We start from the raw sequence: 27,331 nt of genomic DNA on the forward strand, positions 1-27,331 counted from the left end.
ATCCAGCACTCATTAACCCATTCCTTTACAAGAATCCATTAAGCAACTCACCCTCCCAGCACCCATTAACACATTCATTCACACTGTCAGTACCCTAAATGTCCCTCGACCAGGAATGACTCACATCCAGCACCCATTAACCTATTCCCTTCAACAATTCATTAATTAACCACCAAGAAGCCATTAAAAAGTCCCCTTGTCTGCCTGGCTTCTGGTCATTCAGCTCCTCGTTCTTTTGTTCAGCCTAAAAATTGGCTTTATGAGAGGGAATAGGAGGAGATGGGAGAGAAAAGAGGAGGAGAGGGAAGAGGAGGAGATGGGAGAGGAAAGAGGAGGAGAGGGAAGAGAAGGAGATGGGAGAGGAGGAGATGTGAGAGGGAAGAGGAGGAGATGGGAGAGGGAAGAGGAGATGGGAGAGGAAAGAGGAGGAGAGGGAAGAGGAGGAGCTGGGAGAGGGAAGAGGAGGAGATGGGAGAGGGAAGAGGAGGAGATGGGAGAAGCAAGAGGAGGAGATGGGAGAGGGAAGAGGAGGAGATGGGAGAGGAAAGAGGAGCAGAGGGAAGAGGAGGAGATGTGAGAGGGAATGGTTGGGAGCCCATGCTACTGTCTGCATGCTGCACCTGCAATAGGATGACGGCCGCACCTGCAACAGGAGACGATACTGACGGCCAGAGGAGCAGGCTGCAGGTATAAATAAAGAATAGCTGATGCACCTGTCCCCAGCAATAAGCATGATAAGGATATCAGAGACAGCCTTCTGTTCTCTCCCAGGTAACCTCAGCAGGCCGCCCCTCAGGTACCTGTACTTCTAGGCAGCTGCCTAATGGAAGCGCCGACCCTGGAGTGGTGAAAAGGTGAATGAGAAGTTGCCTCCTAGGGCCACCCATGGCTGCTTGCTGTGTGTTACCATATTCGATATCTCTCACAGAAAAGTCTTTATCCGAAGACAGTATTTTAAATGTTTTTTTTCTTCCTGCACACAACACAAATAAAGAACAATTAAAAATATAAAATGAGTGCTAAAGTTTTTTATTAGAAAGCATAAACATATATAATGTTTATAGTCTTTATAGACTTTTTATGGAGGCAGGGTTAAGTCCAGATGTTAAACCGCAATGGTGGTCCATGATACAATGTCTATAGCTGCTGGCCCTATCTATCCCTATCTTAGTGCTGGTGATCTTCCAACTTTCCCCCCATCCAGAGGGGTCCAGCATCTCCTTCAGCGGGATTCCGGCACATGCAGTTTGGGCAGCCGTGGCACTGGATGATGACGTCAGACCCTGGCTGTGGACTTCTCGGACTTAGCGGTGGATTGTCTTTCTTGCCGCTCACCCTTTGTGTACTTCGCCGTTAGTACTCCTCCACTCACCAACGCGTTTCGGACATTATATATGTTTCTATGTTTTCATGTTTATTATGCATTTAAAAAAAAGTTTTAGCGCTCATTTTATATTTTTAATAAACTGGTACCCCATATTGAGCTGGTTAGATAACAAACATAAGCACAGGACACTTTAAATACAAGACAAAAAGAACAATTCAGATGTTATTGTTCTTTTAAAAATGTACATATATTAGGAATCATTCAAACAAAGAAGTAAAGGAAAACAACTAGTAAAGGGACCTGGCATATATGCTAAGTTACCTTAGTCTGCCCACTGCTCCACCTCCTGCTCTCATCCACCCCGTATCCCCTCTCTGTCTGCTGCTCTGACACTTCCCCCTCTCTGTCCAGCCCCGCCCCCTCTATGTCTGCTGCTCTGACACCTCCCCCTCTCTGTCCAGCCCCGTCTCCTCTGTCTGCTGCTCTGACACCTCCCCCTCTCTGTCCCGCCCCGCCCCCTCTATGTCTGCTGCTCTGACACCTCCCCCTCTCTGTCCAGCCCCACCCCCTCTATTTCTGCTGCTCTGTCCTGACCTGCTTTCCTCTCTGTCCCACCACCCCCCGCTCTGTCCCACCAGACCCTCCGCTCTGTCCCACCCTGTTCATGTTAACAATAGTCACCCACATTTTTTCTGCCAATAATTTTTTATGCTACCTCCTTTATCATGTGTTCCCTTGCATCTTTTAGATTGTAAACTCATTTGGACCAGACCCTCTTTAATTTCTGTTTTATATCATTGTATGTAATCTGTTTGAGTTCTGGTCTTCTCTATGTACAGTGCTGAATACATAGAAAGACAATAATATTATGCACCGAGATATGAAAACCATACAGCAAATATTTTACACAAATGTACTTTGTACACAAATCAGTATACAAGACTTGCTGGATAATAGCAGAATCTCTGTAGACAGGCTATCTGAGATATCCTGCAGATTATGTGGAGGACAAATTAAAGAAAATGTAAACCATGAAATAAATATAGAGGGGCTGATTCAGAGTTGAATGCAAGTCGGGCATAATTACTCCCGCATTGATGAAATGCGCATATTTGGCCGTATGAAGAGTTGTACACATCTATGTCTGCTTTCTGAGAGCTTGGTTTGATGTCGGTCACCATCGTCAGTGCGCACTTCCACTAACCCTTTCTTTGGTGCTAGAGATACACCTGAAGATTGGCATACTTATGGGTACTCACAACTCTGCACAGCCCGAAATTCTGTCTACATGCGTTAAATGAACTTAACTTACATAAGAACACCCCGTCACAGCCCAGTTACACCCCTTGGAGATGTGACTGAAATGCGTATAGCTCTGCATCACTTGTATATGCGTACGCTTGATTCCAGAGCACGCACAGTGCAAAAATCCCGCAAGGTACGCTCCGCAGACGTATGTTCAACTCTGCCTCAGCCCCAGTGTCACTAATGATAGAGAATCCTTGATTTTTATAATAATGTATCATAAATTACATTTTTGTCTTCTTCAGCAAGCCACTGTCAGTTCCCCTCCTTCTCCAACACTTCCCATGGAGGAATGGGCTTCTCTCAAAGCAAAGCCAGACCAAGCCTTGTTATGTCAACACATAGAGAAAATGGTTGAGGTCAGTACATCATTTTGGTCCATATGGTGAAAGAAGGAATGTTACAGGACTTCTCTTTAGATTATTTATGCTGGGGACTACAAGTACTCTATAGTACAAAATTATCTGCATGAGGTGAAGTATATACCCATTGGTTTTTTTACGTTAACAGATTTCACCCAAGAGAGAAATAGATGCTTCCCATTGGTGTAGACCACTGCCGTGGTGGTGGGGGTGCAGTGGGTGATGATCCGTGTGCAATGGGAGATTCTTTCTCAGCTACTGACTTTAATTGTCTTTTTATTACTTCTAATTGTGGCCACAATAAGATTTTCCATCCAGATATATACCATATTTTGCCAGAGTTGTCAAAAGAGCACCTATTTGAGTAAGTAATCTCATTATTTAAACTATTGTTAAAGCCTTCCTAACAGATAAAGTTATACTCCTTAAGGGGCCTATCCATTAGCAGATATATTTCTGAGCGATGAAAGACAAAAGATATCCCTTGAAAATTCCGGTGGCTGTACTGAACGATATCTGTCATGTACATGACAGATTTTGGCAAACGACGAACAATGAAAAAAATCACATGACATCATTCAAGGAGTTGGATTTTTTTCTCTGCAGCGCTCTGTCGCTGCTGCTAATATCTTTCGTCGTTCATCGCTTACCGCATATAAACTGCACGATATTGCTAATAATATTGTACAGCTATATGCGATTATTGACCAACATGTTGGAGAGATGATAGATGCGATTTATCGGCCGCGGCAGTGCGCATCTGTCATCGTTCAGAGACTATCCATTAGCAGATATAATGAACGATGCCCCTTTAGAAGATTTTTTTTCTCTGATGGTATTCAACAGTACCTTTATTTTGGTGTAATTTTTAATTCTTATAACTAGTTCCTGAAACGGGAAAAAATCTTGTATCAACTTGTAACTTTGTTAAGGACCACCTCTGCAACTAATATAGGCTACACACTTGTCCAGTCTTCGGGAGATCCGACTCCCAATTGACTGGTCTGCCCGACATTGGACAGGTGTAGACCCTCCGCTGACCAACCTGCACACCCGATTCTGGTCGCCTGTCGGATCTCCTGGTTTTTCATTATGCTTAAAAAGTAGGAGTCCCGACCGCCGACCAGGCAACTGATTTTGTAGTGTGTAAGCTGTGGAGACCGATGCTGGCGACCTATATCCAGTCCTGGCATCCCAACACACCATCAGCGTGGCGGCGGTGCGGGATCCTGAATCATCCGCCACTGTGGCGGGCAAGGCGGTGGGAGATGGCAGTGGGAAGATGCATGAGGTGGCTAGGTAATTATCTATGCAGAGTTTGGCAGCAGTCGACAGCACGGCTTCCCATTTCAAAAATGGCATTGCGGTGCCATTTTTTAAATTCAAGATGGCCGCAGCTCGCCAATCATGGCTAGCCACTTTATCACCCTGCCCCCTTTTATGTTGGCTTATATAAGCCAGCACGATGCAGCGGGTGTCAGTCCGACGGTGGAGGAGGAGCGATGAAGAGCTCCTGTAGACGCCGGGGAAGTCCTGGATGAGCAGCGGCCATGTAAAAGAGCTTAAAGGCCACCGCCCCCCAGGTGAAGATGCAGCAAAATAAATTATTAAAACATTTGGGCCTTGTTTTTATTTTAATATTTATTTTACAGGAGTACTATAGGTACCAGTGGGCCCCTTAATGCCCTGCCTGCTGGTACTTGTGGTTCTCAAAGTACGAACATGTGGGGGAGGCATGCTGGGACCTGTAGTTCCACCTGTAAAAGACGATATTAAAATTTACTAATGGACTATCAACTCGGTACCCACAGGCCAGGGGGTTTAGCCCTGGCCTTGGGTGCCCTGGAGAGGGGGGACTCCTTTATTGGGGGGTCCCCATTTCCCAAGGAATCTCCGGCCTGGGCTGACTAGTTAGGGGAGATGAATGCTTTGGCCAGGAGACGCCCGTCAAGTGTGTCACCTGGCTGTGGCATTACCCCCACCTGCTAGTGGAGACCGGTGCTGGTTCTGAAAATACGGGGGACACCTACTTGTTTTTTAGAACTAGTGCCAGCTCCAAGAGCCTGATGCTGGTTCATCAAATATGGGGTATTTTGTTCCCTGTATTTTCTGAATCAGGGCCAGCTCAAAGAGCCCGGGGCTGGTTATGCCTCTGTGGGGGGGGGGGAGCCCATGCCGTTGTAATTTGTTTTTTGGAAACCTGAAATTCTGCCCCATCTAATAATCAGGTTACTAATTCTCAACCTCCCCTTCTTCACCATTATAATTAATTAAATTCCTCATTAATAAATCCCCTTTCCTGCACAGCCAAATGTATTTTTTCAGTAGAAACACATTGGAGGGCTGCTGAAAATTTGGACAAGTGAGTAGCGAGGATTGGATGTATAATCTGCGAGCAGGTCTGCTGTAGGATCAGTGGTTTCACAAAGTGGGGTGTTAGCCACATCCGAGTGTCACCCGCCGAGGGGTGACACCAAAGTGCAGACTCCTCCTCATTGACAGGAGATGGGTGCTGCACTGTAGCATTACATGCAGCACTCGGGTCCTGATACAATGACACAGGCTGGTCCCTGGGGGCAGTCCGCATCTCCAGACCCCTGGAGTGACTAAAACGAGGGTTCGGGCCACGAGGCCACGCCATCTACCCACGAGCCCACGCCCCCTTCGCCGCGCGCACTACTATCATCTCTGCGGCCCATCCTGGGTATCACCAGGGTGAGTGACGCCACTGAGTAGGTTTGTATAAACAGTCTGATCTACCATGGATTAGACAAGTCTGTACCCAGCATAAGACTAGTCGGAGAACAGACCACATATCAATCAGCTTCTAACTGTCATTTTACAGGCTGTGTTTGAAAAATGACAGGAGGTGATTGGCTGGTACTTTATCTCTCTCCACTTTATCTCTCTGCAAGGTTTGATACACCCCCTCCCCCTAAGAACATCCTTATTCTTCAAAATAACCTGAATTTGGGACAGGTATAGCACAAAAGCTGCCAGTTTGAACTTGGCTTGGAGCACCATGTGAATGAACTATATCCTTCCATCTTACTCAGGTTCTCCTGACATCCCTGAATTAATATATGCAAATTGTGAAATTACAGCCAGGACCGTTCCTCCCATGAGATGAGGTGACAATCTTGTATCAAACGGCAACATTCCAATCTTTATTGTGCTTACAGTTTCATACTGTATATGAAGCCATTGTGATTACCAGAACAAAGACAGGCAGTAGCACAACATACAGTAATTGAAACCGCCTATACAATTTCATATAGAATAGACACAGCCGACTTACAGAACATTACTGTCATTCACTGGTAAACATATATAATGTATCTTGGAAAGTAAATACAATAAGGGTGGTAAGGTTGTAGGAGAGGGGAAATGAAGATGACTAAGGGTAAACAGGTGGGACATGAAATGAGGGGTTCTAGTTGTTTGGCTCTTCTGTGGTTAATATAAATAAAGTTAAAGGTTATTGATTATGAGTAGGTATCAAAGTCCTTCTGAAGAATTATTCTGGGAAGCGGGTCTCTTGTATAAGTACCAAGTTTTAGCAAAATGGTGAGACTTATTGCTTGATGTGATCTTCTCAATTCTACGTTGCAGTTGATGTAATGAAGGGAGCTCAGGATGCTTCAAATGACTGCTTACCAGACATTTGGTTGTGTTAAGTATCTGAGCAGCCAGTTTGTTGGTGTGTTGTCTAATGCCTTAATTAGAAAAGTTGGAAGGTATGAACATATATTTTTAGAGATTGGAAGCTTGGGAGAGTTGTTTACCTTGTCCTAAGGAGATATCAGGGCAAGTCCACCATATATGGAGGTATGAACTTACTGCAACATAGCCTCACCATAATAAGATGGAGGCTGTGGTGAGCAATACTGTATATCTTACTTAGCTTAGTAGGTGCCTGGTCCTATGATTAGTATACCGTTTTTTTTATGTGTGTGGAGATGAGATTGTGGCCCATGCATTATTTGGCATCTTGGCCATATCTGCCTTATGTTTTGTAATGGATGAACGTTTGGCGGTGAGGAAAAAATTTGAAATATTTGAAATCATAATTTTTGTTAAAAGTTTGTGGTAACGATCACCTCAAACTGCTTTATGGGTTTGACATTGTCAGGTTGGTCAGGAGGTACTCAGCGAGTTTTGCTTCTGGGAAGTAAAATTTTTGTCGCAAAGTGCTAAATGATAAACAGGATTATCTCTCTTAGGACGGGATTCAATTAGCCTCTGTAATTTACCGCATGAGCAAAAAAGGTGGTTGCCTCGGGCTTTTATCCAGGCTATTCAAATACAAACTCTTTGTTTTTTTGCACAGTAAAATGCGGCTAACACATGTTAACCCATAGGTTTCAGATTCCGTACCCGGACCTATATGCTAACACGTTTGCGACACCTCCATCAGGCTCGAACAAAAATCCGCGTTAAATGCTGCCTGTGGGCGTATCGCGGGCTGTAACTGGATGACTAATTAGCCCGTGGTTAATCACCGCGGCTAATTGAATCCGGCCCTAAGACGTCTACCGCCATCCTTATGACCCATGTCAAACCATATAATGAATTTTGTTTGGGGACTGCCGGGAAGTAATCCATGATTGTGCCATATAGGAGTAATGTGGGAGGTAAGGGAGTCTGCAGTAATCTAATATTTTACAGGAAAAAAGAACACCATGGTGAGGAACGGCTTAGATCCATGTTTAAAAGATAACTGGTTATAGAAGATAGGGCGAGCACTTCCCAAAATAACATCTCTAAATCAAACCACCATAATGTGCACTTAGGAGCATGACACCTTACTTAGCAGCAGAGAGGTCATATAATATACCTTTTAGAGTAAAAGAAAAAAAATGTGTGGAAATAAAGAAACAATATATATTGTATATAAGAGTTTCATTGAAAACATCTGGGAGTTTGTAAACCTTTTTGTTCAAACCCTGAAAACATCTGTAAATCTGATTAGCTATCAGCTATTTTACTACTAGTGTACTTCCTATTATTTTTTACTGTTGTACCACCACCCCCTAACTGGCTTAGGGATAAATAGATTAGATCTATAATTGTACTTATTTTGTGCTTGGTTTTTCATATGGTTTTCTGTCACACCACTAGCCAATGATGTTCCCTCTATCCACAGTCCGTGTTTAGACTGTTTGATGAAGATGGTGATGGTCACATCTCCCATGAAGAATTCCACACTGTTCGTAGCAACTTTCCCTATCTCTGTGCTTTTGATGAGATAGACCAAAATCAGTAAGTGTAAGCCCACTTTCTTCCATTAGGAGACAACCTATGTTGGAAGAGAAGAACATTGTGTACAGTATTTGCGCAACGTGCTCCAAGGGCAACACTTGTCCCCTTTAGCAGCTAACTTAGGTCCCAGTGGGTGCTCTACAACAGGCCCGGGCCAGGGTAATTACTATACACTCCCCCTTCTCTCTTGGCGTTCCTGGACCTACTAGTAAGTGCTTTATGTAAAGCACTTTGTGATGTGTAGATGCTGTACAAAAAAACCCTGTAAGAAAACTTCATAAATAATTACTTATCTACATCATTTTTACATTTATTTTATTAAATTACATATTCTTTCTATGCCAACTGTGAATATGTGAATGTATGCTCAGAGAGATTAATATAAATTTAAACCATAAAAGAGAAAAACAAAGTGTTAAACATTAAACATGTAATTATGTTTAAAATTGTCTATCTTTGTTTCTCATGTCATTTTTATTTTTTTGTATGAAATATTGGGAAAAACATCCAGATTTTGTTTTTTAAGTACAGGTCAACTTAGAGAATGGCATTGAAGGCTTTTCCTGTGCCCTCAACAAAAATGTTTCTCTAAAAAGGATGTTTTGTCTGTGCTTGTATATTTAGTGCAGAGCTAGATGTTCTATTTTAGCTACTTGTTTTGTTGTTTCTTTGTGTCTGCTTAGCATTATGTTATCTTTCCTGTATTTACTGAGTACATCCTCAGAGCCCCTGTGTAAAAAGTGTATTTTTAAAATATGCATATTGGTCCTCATTCAGAGATGTACACAAGCCCGATGGTTCACGGTCTGCGTCTTCTAACGCAGACTTCCTGACCGTGGGTGAGCAGTTCCGGTGCCTATTCTGAGTAAGCTTAGGCTTAGGGAGGGAGCTTGGACTGTACGCCCTAATTTTAAACATAAAAGAGGTGCTACCATGCAGAGACTTATAGTACAATGCAGCAAAAAGAAAAAGCAAGTGCACACAGAGCCATATTTCCCGCTAGGCAACAAAGGCACCCGCCTAGGACCCTTTGTGTCCCAGGGGACCTGTGGCCACGGTTGTAGACAGGATCGCGAGCTCCGTTGAAAATGTCAGAGGACGTGCGCCACACGGTCTGGCTGAAAAACTGTGCAGCCAGGGGCGTGTTAAGAGAGGAGGGGGCCCGTGTTCACTTCCCATCCGGGGCCCCCTCCTCTCTCCCCGGCTGCCGTCAGCGAACTGACAGCAGCAGTAGATTCCGGGCGGAGTGTGACCGGAGTCTACTGCACAAGTGCAGTTCACCGTGAAAATGGTACGGCAGCCATTTTCCCGGTGATTTCCTACTGCGCATGTGCAAAACGCCGGGAAAATAGCTGCGGCGGCCATTTTCAGCAGCGTTACTCCATGGGACATCGGAGAGATAAGTATGAGAAAACAAAAAGTATGGGTGCAGGGTGTGCAGTTCGGGCCTCCCCTGGACCCAGAGGCCCGTGTGCACCGCACACCCTGCACCAATTATAAATACGCCCCTGCCTGCAGCTGCTTAATTTCTGCACTGACAGTCAGTTCCAGGGGCGAACGCTAGTTCTTTCTGCTGTGCATGTGACGTCATGAAGCACAAGCATATGACATCACACGAGAGAGGAGTCAGGACACGTCCAGAAGTGAGAAGACGAGCAGCCAGGTGCATGCTTGTGGCTGCACCTACAACCTGAATGGCTGCTATTAAATACTGTATAGGAGATGGGAGCCTGCTACTATATGTGGGTGGGTGGTGCTGAATACCTGGCTGCTATTAAATACAGTATAGGAGATGCGGGCCTGCTACTACAGATGTGTTCTCACTCATCATTGCTACTGTCGCGCCAAACAGCTCACCACGGCGAGCCTGGTCCTGTGAGACTCTGCTAGCGACGGACATCTTTTTTTGCAGAAAATGCATCTAAGGGCCTAATTACCTACGGAACGCAACTGTGAATGCAATAGCGATTACACACGCAGTACAACTGTGATAGTATGCTAAATCATTGCCATCGCAGTGCAATCTCAGCATAACATAAGAACGCCTACTTTACCTTACACACATCCGTAATGTTTAGCAGGATTGCGAAAACATCGGTACAAACGAGTACCATCGCAGCTTCACACACACTTGCACAAGCCCTGAACTTACTAAGAAATTGCTAACTTCCATGCATGTTATCAGGCCTTAGGCTGCGTAGGGCATCGCAGTGGATAATTTATGCATGCCCCTGCAACGGCGTTCGGCTGACCACCCACAAATGGCACTTCCTGTCAATCACTCTGCGATGGGTCTGCGTAGTTTGCGTACACGCACTGAGATGCATACACAACAATAGGCCGATTGCGTGCGTATTAACAACTGTGTTCCTTGCTGAATCAGGCTCTAAGTCACAATGCGATGCGGCTAGGACGCACCAGAAAACTCCTTAGTAATTTGATATGCGACATATCTGTGTGCAACTGAGTAAATCAGCATGTGAAGTGCAACGATCCAGCGGCCGCAGCTTTTTTCCACACCAAGTTCCGTTAACAGACTCCGCTGCACAAGTGTCACATATCAAATTGACCGGCACAGTCTCCTGGTGCGTCCTAGTTACATCGCAGTGCAACTTTACGTATTGTCTGCAAATAAAGACGCCCGATACTAGCAAAGTTGTACGGGACCCGATGGCTCACTCACGCCAGGCGTATCATGGTGCATGGCATATTGAGGTAGATGTGCAAGGACACATCTGTATATGTAAAGTTTAAATCAATTATTTTGAATTAAATATACAGTGGTTTTAGTTTCCTATTTAATGTTTGCAATGTCTGCTGTTTAAAGCTTTAAAAAGTTGAATACAAGTAAGAAAAATTACAAATAATATAAGGGGCATGAATCAGTAACGAAAATATAGTGCTATATATTGTTTGAGGGAGGGGGGCCCAAACCGATATCTTGCTTATGGCCCCATGAGGTCTAGATCCGGCTCTATGTGCACACTGCAAGGACTAAGGGCCTTATTCAGCTTTGGGACTAGAGTAAGATATAGCAAGTAATACCCCTTTTACACCAGAGCTAAAACCCGGCTTATTGCAGGGTTAACCCGGGTAACTCCTTGGGGTAAAAGGTGACAGGGTTGGATTCCCGGGTGGAGTGACCCGAAAATCCAACCCAGGTAACTTGCAGGGTTTAACACGGGAATAACCCGTGAAACACTGCAGTGTAAACGGCGCAATCCGGGTCACAATGACCTGGATCGTGCTGCATGCCTGCCAATTGGCCGGCTTCAGTGTTGCTTGGAGATGACGTCATCTCCAAGCGTCCACTTTAATGCCGTAAAAGCCGGGTCTCTGCAGACCCGGCTCTGGTGTGAACGGCGCCAACTCGGGAATATCCTGGGTTGGCGTTGGGAAAATTCCGGGTCTGAACGGGTTTGGACCCTGTTCCAACCTCCGGGTCAGACCCGGAATTTCAGTATAAAAGCGGTATCACTGTGCACCTGGACAAACCATGTTGCAATGCAAGGGGTGCAAATACATAAAAAAAATTGCATGCAGGGTAAATACTGGCTGCTTTTGTATGTAGCCCATAAATACTGCACAGCTTTATTATTACACTGCACTTTAGATATCAGTTTGGACACCTACCTACCAAATCTAAATCTCTCTGCACATTCTAAATCTGCCCCACCTGCAGTGCAGCATGGTTTCACCAAGATGCTCAGTTACTTGCTATAACTTAAGCTGCATACACACACAACGATTGAGTTAATGAACGATTTTAGTAAACGATTTTCTACCTTGAAAAAATGAACTAAAATCGTTTACTAAAGTTGTTCATTTAATATGTTCATTTAAATGTAATGAACGATTTTTATGAACTACAAATGATTTTTGCATATTAACTTAATGAAAATCGTTGAGTTGACAAGTCTGACTGAACTACAAACTACAAATGTGAACGCGCATGAACAATAATCGTTCATCGTTTGACTCAGAAAGTGAACGATTTTTTCAAACGATTATCGTTAAACGATATCGTTTAACAATAATCGTTCAAAAAATTGTTGTGTGTGTATGCACCTTTACTCTATTCCCAAAGCTGAATCAGGCCCTAAAAACAATGATCGTCAAAATAATCCTGATATACTCCATGTTAATTGATGAGTATAAGTGAGGTTCTTAGTACATGTTTGGCCAAAGATGCTTGCCCATCAGCCACCTCAAGGTGAACTCCATCAGATGGTTCCCTAACATTCCTAATATTAACACATTATGTCAATTTTTCCAGGACTTACCTATAATAGTGCCCATTCTATTATGTAAACAGGAATGTATGAACCTGTGCTGGTGTAAAACACCTAAGGGCAGATGGGAGGGGTGTTAATACCAAGCAGGAGTCTCAGCCTTCATGTGTACATTATATACACAAATGTAGAGGAAAGGGGGAGGGAGCTTGGACTGCACACACTAATTTTAAGCTTACTCAGATGGGTGAGTACTGTGCCCATGGCGACTGATTGTCATGATGGTGATCCAATGCTGTGTCTTCGGACACTGAGCCTGATTCAGGTTGGTTCACAAGGCTGCGTTCGCACGCACCCCGCTCGCTGTGAAAATATGGTAATGAATGCAATCGCACGCCAACCGCAGCTCTATACCAAGATGCCCACCACTGTATATAAAGCCGCCCACTTCCCATGGCATGCATCCGCAAGTCAGCGAAAACATCGGTAACATCGGAACCATCTGCACAGTTGTGGTTGTCCTGACCCTACTGCACAAACTGCTAAACTTCCTGCCGCCATCTAGACCTCTGCCAGCGTATACAATCGCAAGGGCTTAATTATGCATGCCCCTGTAATGGCGTTTAAACGCCCAGGCATGCCTGCGTTTCTCTGACCAACCCCCGTCACCACCCTCAAACGGTCACTTCCTGTCAATCACTATGTGAGGACTCTGCATGCTCACTGCGATCGCTTCCCTTTGGCCGGTACGCACACTGCGTCTTATGCGCATGCGCAGAATGCAAACATCGGCTGGCTGCGTGCGAACGCAGCCTTGCGATCCAACCTGAATCAGGTCCCCTGTACTCGGATTGCAGATGCCGTCTTTTTCCTACAGACACTTCCTGCTGCATTACCATATGTTAGCATTAATGCTGCATCCAAGCACACAGCAGTATGCTAACTACGTCCATCTCTAAATCAGGACCATTGCTAACTGGATGCATTTTGCTAGAATAGGAAAAACTCCTACATTATGGTGAATGCAATACAATGTAAAACACACGCTTTTTAACTGGTGACCTTTTAAAATTAGGATTTTGGTCAGCACTTGCCACCGCGCTTTTCAAAACTGTGCACATAGCTTTAAATATATGCATTAATCCATTTATCACGCATCTTCATAACACCGGAATTAAGATTAGATATGTGCTTTAGGCGAACAAGCAAAACGGCCTCTATAGATGTGAGACCTCTCTGTAATGGTCTGCACTCCAAACAAGTGTACAATAATGTGTTATGTTTTGTGTCTTGTGTGTAGGGATGGAAAAATCAGTAAACAGGAGATGACTTCATACTTTCTGAGAGCCAGCTCCGTGTTGGACTGTAAAATGGGATTCATCCATAATTTCTCAGAGCGGACATTCCTACGTCCTGTGTCATGTCAGCACTGCGGAAACCTGGTGTGTGTCTATGCCACAAAATATGTCAGTTCGAACATTAGTTTAAAGATATCTCTAAAACTCATTGATAAATTGGTACAAAACTTATACATTATAATAAATATATGTAAACTTAAGCATAATCATAGTAACCATACACAACATAATTATAGTAAAGTATAGCCATTCTGTAGATGTGAAGGTGTAAAATGACTACTGTTAACCACATGAATACGTGCGCACCGACATCTGAACTGTATTTACTAGACATATCACATTATAACAACGTAAAAGAACAAGTGGTACATCCCGTAACTTACTCAATAAATGTTGTTTTATTTCTGATTACTAGTGTGTTTCAACAGATTCTGCAGGTAGAACTCTGGGTGTCCATGACAAGTCTGTATGTGGCAGCAGTCCTTAGCACACTCTGATTCATCTACTGCATACTGTAGATGTATATCATTTTATACAATAGTTGTGATTTCGGTAAGCCTAGATCTAGACTCCAGAAACTTTTATTTGATGAAAAAGTGGGAACTTCTTTTAAGACGCATTTAACAATTTTGATATTTCATTGTGTTGTAAGCGGACTTGAGATGATATGACATTGTGATATTATTGTAACAAACTGTGACATTGTCTCTTACAGATACTTGGAATCTATAAGAAGGGACTGAAATGTCGAGGTAATATTTAATGTTCCTCATTTGGTAGTAATGATCTGCCAAGGTCTTTTATTACTTTCCATATATGACCTCTGGTAAAGTTTCCGTGCATATTACAGACAAGGACATCTCCGCTATAGCCCTAACACTATTTTATGTGTACCGTTAGTGATTAGTCTACAGATGTGTCCACATACATCTATCCTCTGTGCGCTACAAGTCGAGTTACACTTAATGCGTGAGCGATGCAAGTCTTAGTAGCATAGAGCGACTTTTCGTGCGACTTTCCTTAAAATTTGTGTTATTCTCAAAGCGAATAGTACATACAAGCAGCTTATGTGATTAAAATGATATGTGGTATGCCTATATTCTGTGTGCGACTGCAGTTATATCTGCATGCAAAATGCTACGTTACAGTGTCATCGGCTGTGACACTGCAACATAGCATATCGCATGCAGATACAGCCGCAGTCGCACACAGAATATAGGCATACCACATATCATTTTAATCAGCATGAGCTGCTTGTGTGTACTATTCTTATTGCTTTGCGAATGAGATGCATTTTAAGGGAAAAAGTAGCACTAAAAGATGCTTGGCGCTAGCGAATCACATCAGAGCATGGCACTACTAGAAGGGCTGTTTATTGTGCAAGGAGGCTAGATGTACTGTATGTGGACACTTCTGTACATACATTTTCTCCGCTTACATCTCTACCTGGAATTCATGAGCCTACATATCTACTACAAACTTAGAATTCCTTCACTCATATGCTGTTCCTGATATCTCTATTACTGCCAACGCTCCATCATCACATCATAATTCCCAGGGCTGTACAGGATGACATTCTGGTTGTTTTTGTGCACAAGACTAACAAGATTATTGTCAGCTTAACTATTGCAATTTCCTTCTACTTGACTTAACCCCTTACAGATTCTCATTCACAGACAGGTATTTGCTAATTCTTGCTGCTTTCACTTATATCTCCTATCATTAGTCTGCAATGTGACTCACAGCTCTTCACATCTCTGTATGTATTACTCCTTATTATTAAACTGACTGTCAGGTGTTTGTATTATTAGAGTCACATATTAATAGTATTGAATTTCCTTGTAATGTTTACAGTTGAGAGTATATGAACAGAAGCAAAGGAAAAGAAAAGAAATGTCATACGTGGTGCACTTAATATTAAAACATAACTTTTAATGTTTCATAGATTAATACCAAAATATGGAACAAAGAAATAGCGAAAATAGGTAAAAAAAAAAATATAGAAGTGTCACAAAGGTCAAGAAAATGTGATTTAAAAACAGATTGCGGCACATGTACCTGCCTCTTATTGTGTCACGATAAAGGCGGCTGTTGGGATTATCAATTTATATGTATTGTTTGTAATTATAATATGAGGATTTCCTTATCATTCATTTAATATATCCACAAAACGTATTATGTATCTTCTCATATGATTGACACTGTTGGTTTCAATAGGATTCAGCCAATTAATATGTGTGTATGAATTGCCACATGAATAGTTTATAAACCCAGGATACACTGCTTTATTCTAGCATAACCACATCTGTAAAGACTTTACTTTGACTAATCCAGCAAGTCTTGGATTTGGTGAGATGTTATAGCACTGGAGAGTGTATTTGCATATATTATATGAATTCCCTCTATTGTTAGCACACACAGGAAGTACAGGTCATCAAGGGGTAGTTTATTTGGATAGCTAGTATAATTAGGGTGAGTAAAATTCTGCTAGTAATTGTCTATTTAAACACCACATACAATTCCTTAATTCCTCAAGGGAAATATCCAGAACGGAATTATTCTCAATACTGGTGTAATATACCCTAAAGCAATGTTTGAATGGAGTTACTTTTATTGCAGCAAGTGTTTCTGGGAAATAATATGAGATATGGTAAGAACTTACCCTTGTTATCTCTATTTCTACGAAGTCCATAGGGTTCCACAGGATACCTTGGGGTATAGGTGTGACGTCAGTCGCAGGGCACCAAAGAGTTAAGCTTTCAGCCTCCCAGGATGCACTAGGTCCCCCTCCTATACCCCGCCCCCGGGCCAAGGCACCTCAGTTAGTTACCAAGCCATAGGCCGGAGGAGGAGAAGGAAGAGAGAGAACAAAGATCTGGACACATACAAGAATCACATTCTCACCAGAGGGAGACGGAAAACCGGTGACCAGAGCAAAGCCCATCTGCAGCACAGGTGCGACAGGGCGGGAGTCCTGTGGAACCCTATGGACTTCGTAGAAATAGAGATAACAAGGGTAAGTTCTTACCATATCTCATATTTTCTACTTCAGGGTCCATAGGATATCCACAGGATACCTTGGGGATGTCCCAAAGCAGTATCCTTTAAGGGTGGGGACGCTCCTGTGCAGAAAGGAGAATCCGCCGCCCGAAGGAAGCATCCTGAGAGGCGAAGGTGTCAAACCTGTAATACCTCACGAAGGTATGGACAGAAGACCACGTAGCAGCCTTGCAGATCTGAACTGCCGAGGCACCACGTCAAGCTGCCCACGAAGGACCCACAGACCTAGTGGAATGAGCCTTCAGAGAAGGAGGGACCGGTAGGCCTTCATGAAGATAAGCTTCAGAAATAGCCATACGGATCCAGGCTGCCAAAGTTTGCTTTGAAGCAGGCCAACCCTTTTTACGGAAGCCATAGAGGACAAACAAAGCGTCCGACTTCCTAAACGAAGAAGTGCGGTCAACATAAGTCCTTAAGGCCCGCACAACATCCAAAGAGGCCTCACCCACGGAAAGACCCGGTGAGTTAAAGGCCGGAACAACTATTTCCTCGTTAACATGAAACCGGGAAACAACTTTGGGAAGAAACTCGGGCCGAGTGCGGAGCACTGCCCTGTTCCCATAAAAAACCAAGAAAGGGGGTCTACAAGAAAGAGCCCCTAACTCAGAAACACGTCTGGCCGAAGCAATGGCCAGAAGGAAAACAGTCTTAGCTGTTAGCCATTTAAGATCCACTGAGCCCAGTGGTTCAAACGGCGGTCCTTGGAGAGCCCTCAGGACCACAGCCAAATCCCAAGGCGCCACAGGTGGAACAAAGGGCGGCTGAATGCGGAGAACACCCTGCATAAAGGTGCACACATCCGGGATTGTAGCAATCCTACGGTGAAACCAGACAGATAGGGCCGAAACCTGTACCTTCAAAGAAGCAAGGCGAAGCCCATGATCTAGTCCCGCTTGCAGGAAGGCGAGAATCCGAGACAGACGAAACTCCCGCGGTGCATAACCTCTCGGTCGACACCACTGGAAGAACGTATGCCACACGCGATGGTATATCCTCGCGGAAGACGGTTTCCGAGCTCGTAACATGGTACGCACCACAGAGCTGGAAAACCCCCGGGACCTCAGCATGGCCGTCTCAACAGCCACGCCGTCAAAGACAGCCGAGTCAGGTCCGGGTGAAGGCAAGGACCCTGAGACAGAAGGTCCGGTCGTAGCGGCAACCGCAGAGGACTGTCCACGGACAGACCCTGAAGGTCTGAGAACCAGTGCCGTCTGGGCCACGCGGGAGCTATCAACAGGAGCGTCCCTCCTTCCTGTTTGAATTTCCGGATTACCCGTGGAAGAAGGGAGACCGGAGGGAACAGGTATGCGAACCGGAACGTCCACCGGACGGACAGAGCATCCACCAGAGACGCCCCTTCGTCTCTTGTGCGAGACCCGTACACCGGCAACTTGTTGTTGTGCCGGGACGCCATGAGGTCGATTTCTGGAAGACCCCACCTGTCCACCAGTAGTTGAAAAACGTCCGGGTGCAGGGACCATTCCCCCGGATGAACGTCCTGGCGACTTAGAAAGTCCGCCTCCCAATTTAGCACTCCCGGGATGAAGACCGCTGATATGGCCGGAAGATTGCGCTCCGCCCAAACCAGGATCCGAGAGACCTCTACGAGAGCCGCCCGACTGCGAGTTCCTGCTTGCCTGTTTATGTAGGCCACGGTGGTAGCGTTGTCCGACTGGACCTGCACCGGGCGACCCTGGAGAAACCGCTGTGCCTGCTGGAGAGCATTGAAGACCGCACGGAGTTCCAAGATATTTATTGGAAGCTCCGCTTCTGTCGGCGTCCACCTGCCCTGGAACAAGTGTGGACCCGAAACTGCTCCCCAGCCCCGAAGACTGGCGTCCGTTGTCAACAGGACCCAATTTGGAACCCAGAACGGACGTCCCTTGTTGAGGTGGGTCGTCTGTAACCACCACGCAAGGGACAGGCGAACCTCCTGGGTGAGCACAATCGTCTGGGACTTCAGAGACTGAGTCAGCCCGTTCCACTTGGACAGGATCAGGTGCTGCAGAGGTCTGGAGTGAAACTGGGCGTATTCCACCATGTCGAACACCGACACCATGGAGCCCAGTAACCTCATCGCCGAGTGTAAGGACACCCGGCGGCTGTGCAGGCAACTGCGCACCCTTGACTGTAAAGCAGAGATCTTGTCCTCCGTCACGAAGATCCTTTGCTGTCCCGAGTCCAATAAGGCTCCAAGATGCAGAATCCTCCGAGACGGGATTAGAGTGGACTTCTGCCAGTTGATTAGCCAGCCGTGCCGTTGCAGCAGTGCAATGGTCAGGTCCAAGTGGCGTAACAGGAGCTCTGGAGATCCTGCCACCAATAACAGGTCGTCCAAATACGGCAACATGCGGACTCCCTGCAGCCGCAGAGAAGCCGCCATGACCGCCATCACCTTGGTGAAAACACGTGGTGCTGTTGCCAGGCCAAAAGGTAACGCCCGAAACTGGAAGTGGTCGCTGCGGATTGCAAACCTGAGGAACTGTTGATGGCGCAAAAGAATAGGGACATGCAGGTAAGCGTCCTGTATGTCCAATGACACCAAGTAGTCCCCAGGTTCCAGCGCCAGAATGATGGACCGTAGGGTCTCCATCCGAAACTTCGGGACCCGCAAAGACTTGTTGAGTGCTTTGAGGTTGAGAATCGGACGATATGACCCATTGGGTTTCTGTACCAAAATAGATTTGAATAGAAACCCTGGCCCCTCTGGGAGAATGGAACAGCCACTATAACTCCAGCCTGGAGCATAGTGTGCAATACCTTCCGCAGCTCCGTAGCCTTGTTCCGGTCTGATGGGAGACCCGTGGTGAAGAAGCGAGCCGGGGGTCTGTGCCGGAAGGAGAGGGCGTATCCGTGGGAAACCACCTCCAGAACCCAAGTGTCTGTCGTAGTGGTCGACCAACACTGGGCGAACTGTAGCAGGCGGCCTCCCACCCTGGGATCCCCCAAAGGGAGGCCCGGACCGTCAGGCCGCAGGCTTGTCATCTGGCTTGGGGGCCGGACGTCTGGTACTCCATGCCTGCTTCCGGGGCTTGACCGATTTCTTAGGGCCAGCCTGTCGAGGAAACGACTGTGGTTTGGGCCTGCCCTGGGCCCTAGATGACCGAAAGGACCATGGTCCCGAACCAGAAGGAGCAGCGGCCGACGGGAGACAAGCAGATTTGGCTGCCGCCAGCGTGGCCACAATCTTATCCAGATCCGGACCGAAGAGAACTTCTCCGGTAAACGGCAACGCTTCCAGACCTTTCTTGGAATCTGCGTCCGCCTTCCAGGATCGCAGCCACAAGGTGCGACGAGCAGCTACCGCTGCTGAAGAAATTCTAGACACCAGAGTACTAATGTCTAGAGCCGCCTCGTTGATGTAGGTGGCCGAATCACGGAGATTGCCAATCAACTCCGCCTGTTCGGCCGGACAGTCGGATTCAAAAGAAGCCTCTAATGAATCCGGCCAGCGCTCCATCGCTCTGGCAACCCAGCAAATGGCCATAGCCGGCCGTGCTGCCCCCCCTGCAAGGGAATAAGCGGACTTCAGGCAGATTTCTACCTTGCGGTCCGTAGCATCCTTAAGGGAGGACATGGATGGCATCGGCAATGTGGCACTACGGACAAGACGGGTCACGTGAGAATCCACCTGTGGAGGGGATTCCCACTTAGCAAAATAATTATCCGCGAACGGATAAGCCACCGCCAGGCGTCTCTGCGGCTGGTATCTTTTGCCAGGTTGTTTCCACGCCTCCTCTAAATGGTCCACCAACTGACCCGAAAGAGGAAAGACTGTGGCATCGCCCTTCACATCTTTGAAAAAGGCATACTTAGATTTAGCCGCTGGGGGAACTTCGTCCTCAATCACCAAGGCTGTGCGGACCGCCCGAATAAGTCCAGGAATATATACTTTGGACTTAGCATCAGCGTCCTTAGTATGGAGAGGTTCCTGATCGTAAGGATCCAGAATCTCCCCATCATCAGACGTCCCTTCGTCATCCTCATAAGGAGCGGACAGAGACGCCACCGGCCTTTTATGAGGCCGCATCACAGACTCCCCTTGCAACACATCCGACAAGTGCTGTACAGAACTCGTCAGGGAGTTAACCCACGCTGGCTCCTGAGAACCCGGGAGCGGGGAAATAGGGAGACTGTGGGGTACCACCAATTGTCGTGGGAACCCCTGCATGGGTGACAACACCACAGACTGCTGGGACAAACCCATCGGAGTAAACGCGGGCTGCGGAGCTAACTGGCCCACTAAAGCTGTTAACGCCTGAGCGAAACAAGCCCAGGGCGGCTCCTGTACCGGTGCTGTAACCGTAATAGGCCGCGCCATGGACAAACACTGCCGGCAAAGGCCCTCCGCGCTACCCTCCCCCTCCGCTAACGGTACTTTGCACGTGGTACACTGTAGCCGGAGGGGAAAATCACTTTCAGACATGATGGCACCACGTATGTGACCTCTCTCACCAATTAAGTATTAAATAGGCGAGAGACCACCCTGCAGCACCGCACCGCAAGGGCTTTAGCAGAAGAACAGGGACAGTAATAAAGCTGACAGTTTAGAGCAGCGCTAGCACAGTCACATACAATGCAGAGAAATAACAATTCCTGCACTAACAGCGCTGATTACTCAACTACACAGACACAGGGCCTGGTAGGACACAGCGCTGCATACACAGACCTGAGCCACAGCGGAGGAGAGGTATGCGGGGGGACCCAGACCACGATGCTTCCGTCCAGCGCTTCCAGCAGCGTTCACCATGCGTTCTGGAGAAGATGGCCGCCGAGGAGCAGAGAGGAGTCTGGCCTGGGGGAGGAGCGCTGCCACAGGACCAGTCGGCAGCATGCAGAGAGGGCTGTGTGCAGCGGGGGAGGCGCCGGCTGTGAGACAGGGAAGGCGCGCTCCCCTGGCATGCATTTAACCCCTGGGACGCCGCAGCGCTACCGCTCTGCTGCGGTCCGCTGTCCCAGGGGGTAGTGGAAGCGCAGGTTGGTCGCCTGGCTCCACGCTGCAGCCAGTCCCCAGGGAGCCCCCTGCCTGGGGACTTAGGACCATGTGATCAGCGGGGACCCACCGCGGGACCCCGCTGCTTACCTCTGTCCCCCTTGAATCCGGCCATGGTCCGGAGCATCTGGGGTCACCGCTAGCTGTGACCCCAGACGCCCACCAGCATCCCCGGATCAGTACCGGCGTTCTGGTACCGGCGGGGTGTAGGGAAGACAGCATGGACGTCAGGACTGACTGTCCATGCTGTTCATCCAGATGTGCAGCCACAGCTGCATGAAGAAAAAGCTTCAGGGGCTCTTCTAGCCCCCACTCCAACAGGTACACCCGACTCCGGCCGGGCACCAAACTAAACTGAGGTGCCTTGGCCCGGGGGCGGGGTATAGGAGGGGGACCTAGTGCATCCTGGGAGGCTGAAAGCTTAACTCTTTGGTGCCCTGCGACTGACGTCACACCTATACCCCAAGGTATCCTGTGGATACCCTATGGACCCTGAAGTAGAAATGTAGATGTCACATTCAGTATGAGCAATAGTAACACTCCATACTGATCATTACAGTTGAACACAATAGTCCCTTGTTCCGGGACTCAGGGCCTGATTCAGACCCGCTCGCGAGCGCTGAGCGCTCGCAAGCGGGTCAATGGTGCCCTAGTGCGCATGCGCACGACGGAGGGAGCTCCGTTGTGCGCATGCGCGAGACCCGGATAGCGACAGCCAAGCTGTCGCTCCGGGTCTCGCACCAAAGGGGTCGTGCTGTCGATGGTGAGTGACAGCACGCCCCCTTTGGTGGCCTGCCAGGGGCGTGGCTGCCAGACGGAGGCGTTCCCATGGTAACGCCTACCGTCTGGGTCCGGCCCCACTGACATCACTAGTGATGTCAGTGGGAGTGATTTTGGCTCTGACAGAGTCAAAATCACTCCAGGGCTTGCGGTCACCGAGACACTACCGCAGGGTCTCGTCGAAAGCCCGATGGTCGAGATGGTCTTGACCATCGCGACCATCATCATGGACGCTCGCATAAGCTGTTTGGTGGTAACCCACAGCTATGCGAGCGTCCAGGAGGACGCTCCAAAAAAAACCAAAAAACGTCCTGATTCAGAGCAGGCGCTCATTCAGAGCGTCCGGCTCTGAATCAGGCCCTCAGTGCTCACAAACAACACATATAATTTATATGCATATAAAGAACATGAGGTCAGGTAACATGTGCCGCCACCGACGCAGCGTTTCACTCACAGGCTTTGTCAAGGCAAGCCGAATCTTACATCAGGGTATCCTTATGTATCCTTATCCTTAGGTTTGGACTAATCCAGCAAGTCTTGGATTTGGTCAGATGTTATTACACGGGAGGGGATGCAGTCTGGATGCCGACTGTCTAATCCCGGCAAGTGTTTAATGACCAGTATTGAAATCCCAACACCTGTCATTAGATCTACGCGGGAGCCCGAAGCTCGGCTTACCGATCGAAGGTAAGCCGGGTGCGGACAGCCGCAGGAGGAGGGTTAGGTTAGGTGCTCCTGGGGGGGATTTAGGGTTACTCAGCGCCCGGCTTACCTTCGATCGGTAAGCCGAATATCGGGCTCCCGGCGTAGGTCTAATGACAGGCGTTGGGATTTCGACATTGGTCATTTAAACACTTCCCGGGATTAGATGGTCGGCATCCAGACTGCATCCCCTCCAGTGCTATAACATCTCACCAAATCCAAGACTTGCTGGATAAGTCCAAACCTAGGAGTTCATGTAAAGTCTTTACAGATGTGGCTATGCTAGAATAAAGCAGTGTATCCTGGGTTTATAAACTATTCATGTGGCAATTCATACTCACACATTAATTGGCTGAATCCTATTGAAACCAGCAGTGTCAATCATATGAGAAGATACATAATTTTTGTGGATATTAAATGAATGATAAGGAAATCCTCATATTATAATTACAATACATATAAATTGATAATCCCAACAGCCGCTTTTATCGTGACACAATAAGAGGCAGGTACATGTGCCGCAATCTGTTTTTAAATCACATTTTCTTGACCTTTGTGACACTTCTATATATTTATTACCAATTTTCGCTATTTCTTTGTTCCATATTTTGGTATTAACCTATGAAACATTAAAAGTTATGTTTTAACATTAAGTGCACCACATATGACATTTCTTTTCTTTTGCTTCTGTTCATATAATATATATGTCTGTGGTAGTACCCCTCATTTTGTATTATTTAACCTTCAGGGCATATCATACGAAGGCCTTTGTTCTCCTTTTTTGAGAAGTAATATAATTATTCTTGTGCGACTACACACAGGGAGCTCCGTCGTGCGCATGCGCCAGACGCGACGAGCGAAGGAAAGTCCTTCGCTCGTTGTGTCTGATCAAAGGGGGCGTGCTGTCGATGTTGATTGACAGCACGCCCCCTTTGGTAGGCGTGCCACCCTGACGGGGGCGTTCCCACGGGAACGCCTCCCGTCAGAAGCCGGCCCACTGACATCACTAGTGATGTCAGTGGGAGTGATTTTGGCTCTGATAGAGCCAAAATCACTCCGGAGCTTGCGGTTGAAAACCTCAACCGCAGGCTCCGGCTCGCAGTTTCGATGGTCGCGATGGTCACGACCATCAAAATGCACGCTCGTATAGCCTGTGGGTGGTGACCCACAGCTATACGAGCGTCCAGGAGGACGCTCCATTTTCATGGAGGCCGGCCCTCATTCAGAGCGTGCGCTCTGCTCAGAGCGTACGGCTCTGAATGAGGGCCAAAATGCTCTATTGAGTTGAGAGTATATAAAATAAACCACAATTGGTTGTTCTCTATAAGATGATAGGAACGCTGCCAATATGATCTCCTATGGGGGCTAACTCAATTAGCTACAAGATTCCATCGGATCCTCATGCAGTGTCGTTCCAGGGGATAGTAGTAGTAACAATCCTATTGGGATGTCAGCAAAAATAAGCAATGTTTTTATTTACCATGATACCCAGAAAAGTGCGCAGTCGCACACTGCGCAAATCTCTAATGGGAGCTTGTGGCTAATTGAATTATCCCTATTGTTGACACAGAAAATGCGCCATATACAGATGTGCCCTCATACATCTAGCCTCTGCGTGTTAAACAGCCCTTCTAGTCGCGCCATACCATGGCATGACTCGGTAGCGCCAAGCGTCTTTTCGTGCAACTTTTTCCCTTCAAGTGCATCTTATTCGCACAGCTTCTGCTGAATAAAATGATATGCGTCATGCCTATATTCTGTGTGTGGGTGCATCTGCAAGAGAAAAGCTACCTTCTGTGTCACAGCCGATGACACTGTAACATAGCATTTTGCATGCAGATACACCCGCAGTCGGCATAGCGATCGTAATGGATTAGTATAATATCACAGTTGAACTGCGTGAGTAATCGCTATTGCATTCGCAGTTGCGATCGGTAATGAATCGGGCCCTTAGCCCATTTGCACCTTCCCCCATCCCTAATTACCACCATCAGCCACAAGTGGAGATGCATACAGCTCAGAAATGCCTGCATCTACATGTGCTCGGCTATGGAGCGTGCGCAGTGAGAAAACGTTCAGGATCTGTGTGCAAAACTGTCTCTGCATCATTCCTTGTGTGACAATTGTGAGGATATATAAGATCACCTGAAACAATTACTGAGCTACCCCTTGGTTATGTCTTTGTCTGCAGCCTGTGGGGTCACCTGTCACAAGCACTGTAAAGACCGACTCTCAGTTGAGTGCAAGAAAAGATCTAAAAGTGTCTCTGATAGAAGAGAAAATTCACGTCAAGGGCGTCATTTTTCCTTTACCCTTCCAAGGTCCTTTAAGAGATCTCAATTACCACCAGGTACCCTAAACATCCTCATTACACTTTATCATGTGTTCCCTATCCCTGTCTCCTATTATCTCTTATCTTTACTGTTTGTCCTACCTTGTCTCATGTTTGTCCTTTATCCATACTGTATCTCTTATATTTTCTACCCATAACTGTCTATCAGGTCTTATTCCACTCCCATCTTCCTTCCTTTTTCCTGTGGAAGCACCAGTGCAGCCTGTTTAGCTTTTATAGCAGTGGCGTCACAAGGAGGTGCGGGCCGCACCTGGGGCTCACCCGCCGAGGGGTGACACCAAAGTGCCGACTCCTCAGTGACAGGAGCCGGGTGCTGCAATGTACCATTACGTGCAGCACTCTGCTCCTGACACAGTGAGGGAGCCGGCATTGCACAGATTGGTCTCCAGGGGGCAGTCCACACCTCCAGGACCCCAGGAGTGACTAAAACAGGGGTTTGGCCCATGAGGCCTGGCCCCCACGAGCGAGACCAGGCCCCCTAACCCCTAGGCCACGCACCCTACTATCATCTGCCAGGATTCCGCACAAGGTGTCACCTTGTTGAGTGACGCCACTGTTTTATAGGATTATGATCGAGACAGTGCAAAAAACCTGCTCTAACTGCTAAACAGGCTATGATGGGGCTTCAGCATAAGTAAGAAGTGGGAAGGAAAGAAAAAAAGAAAAAGTTCTCATAAAGTTTACAATAGCTTGGTATGCATATTTAATACTGACTGTGTAAAAGCAATATTTTCAAACTACTACACTACTGGGCACTCTCTCTCTCACTTGCAATATATATATATATATATATATGGAGAATTAGGCCGCACACAAAACTGTTAGCAAAAATAGCGGGTGCCAGGATAATGTATAATATAGAACTAAGTCCAAATAAGGACAAAAAAATCCAGCACACCATTTATAGTCAAAAAGATATTTAAATAGTACCAACAGGGTAGAGAACAAGCCATTTGCAATAGTATAAAAAATGTATACTCAGCACATATTCAATGGGTCAAACATAGTCCGGGGAGCCACGCTCTGAACCCGGTGGGCTCCAACAGCCGTTTCGTATCACCTTCCTCAGGGAACTACAAGTTACACTCAACAAATAGGCATGCTATATACCCCCTGAAATCACCCAAAATGAACTCACCTGTGCCGTGCCAGCCCGCGCACCAAACTCCCCCGCCCGGACCATGTCTCCACCGTCCACGGCGATGCACACACGCTCCGTCCGCCATACCGGATATGACGTCATCCGGAACGAGCCTGCCTCAGCCGGGGATCGGGGGAAGGCATCTTGGTTCCTAAGTGCCGGAGATGACGCCGGCAGTCACAGCACAGCTGACCCCATATAAACAAAACATACAAGTTAATCATACTTTAATCAATATAACATCAAAAATTAATAAGCGGCATAAGACAAACAACAAGACACTAAGAAAAAATATTAAAAAAGCAGATATATAGATATAGATCTACAATCCCAACAGATGACAAAACATCTGCAGAAACTGACATAATGTATGCTTCAAGTACAGAAAAAGATGAATACATTTATCAATAAGCAGCGAATGAATATTAAAGAGATATCATAATCATAGTCAATGCA

At 46.7% G+C, this 27,331-nt stretch overlaps 1 protein-coding gene across 6 annotated transcripts in view; it reads left to right on the forward strand.

The window, feature by feature from the left end:
* RASGRP2 (RAS guanyl releasing protein 2) overlaps nucleotides 1-27,331 on the forward strand; it is a 194,220-nt gene that overhangs the window by 100,640 nt on the left and 66,249 nt on the right. For all 6 annotated transcript variants that reach the window (XM_088442506.1, XM_088442508.1, XM_088442509.1 and 3 more), the window contains exons 11-15: nucleotides 2,878-2,991; nucleotides 8,141-8,256; nucleotides 13,789-13,930; nucleotides 14,562-14,598; nucleotides 25,573-25,731. In XM_088442506.1, coding sequence (XP_088298632.1) covers nucleotides 2,878-2,991; nucleotides 8,141-8,256; nucleotides 13,789-13,930; nucleotides 14,562-14,598; nucleotides 25,573-25,731 — 568 coding nt within the window. The remainder of the gene's footprint in view (nucleotides 1-2,877; nucleotides 2,992-8,140; nucleotides 8,257-13,788; nucleotides 13,931-14,561; nucleotides 14,599-25,572; nucleotides 25,732-27,331) is intronic.

The sequence above is a fragment of the Taudactylus pleione genome, unplaced genomic scaffold (assembly GCF_031769625.1).
Source record: "Taudactylus pleione unplaced genomic scaffold, aTauple2 ptg000313l, whole genome shotgun sequence".
In the NCBI taxonomy this organism is placed as follows: domain Eukaryota; kingdom Metazoa; phylum Chordata; class Amphibia; order Anura; family Myobatrachidae; genus Taudactylus; species Taudactylus pleione.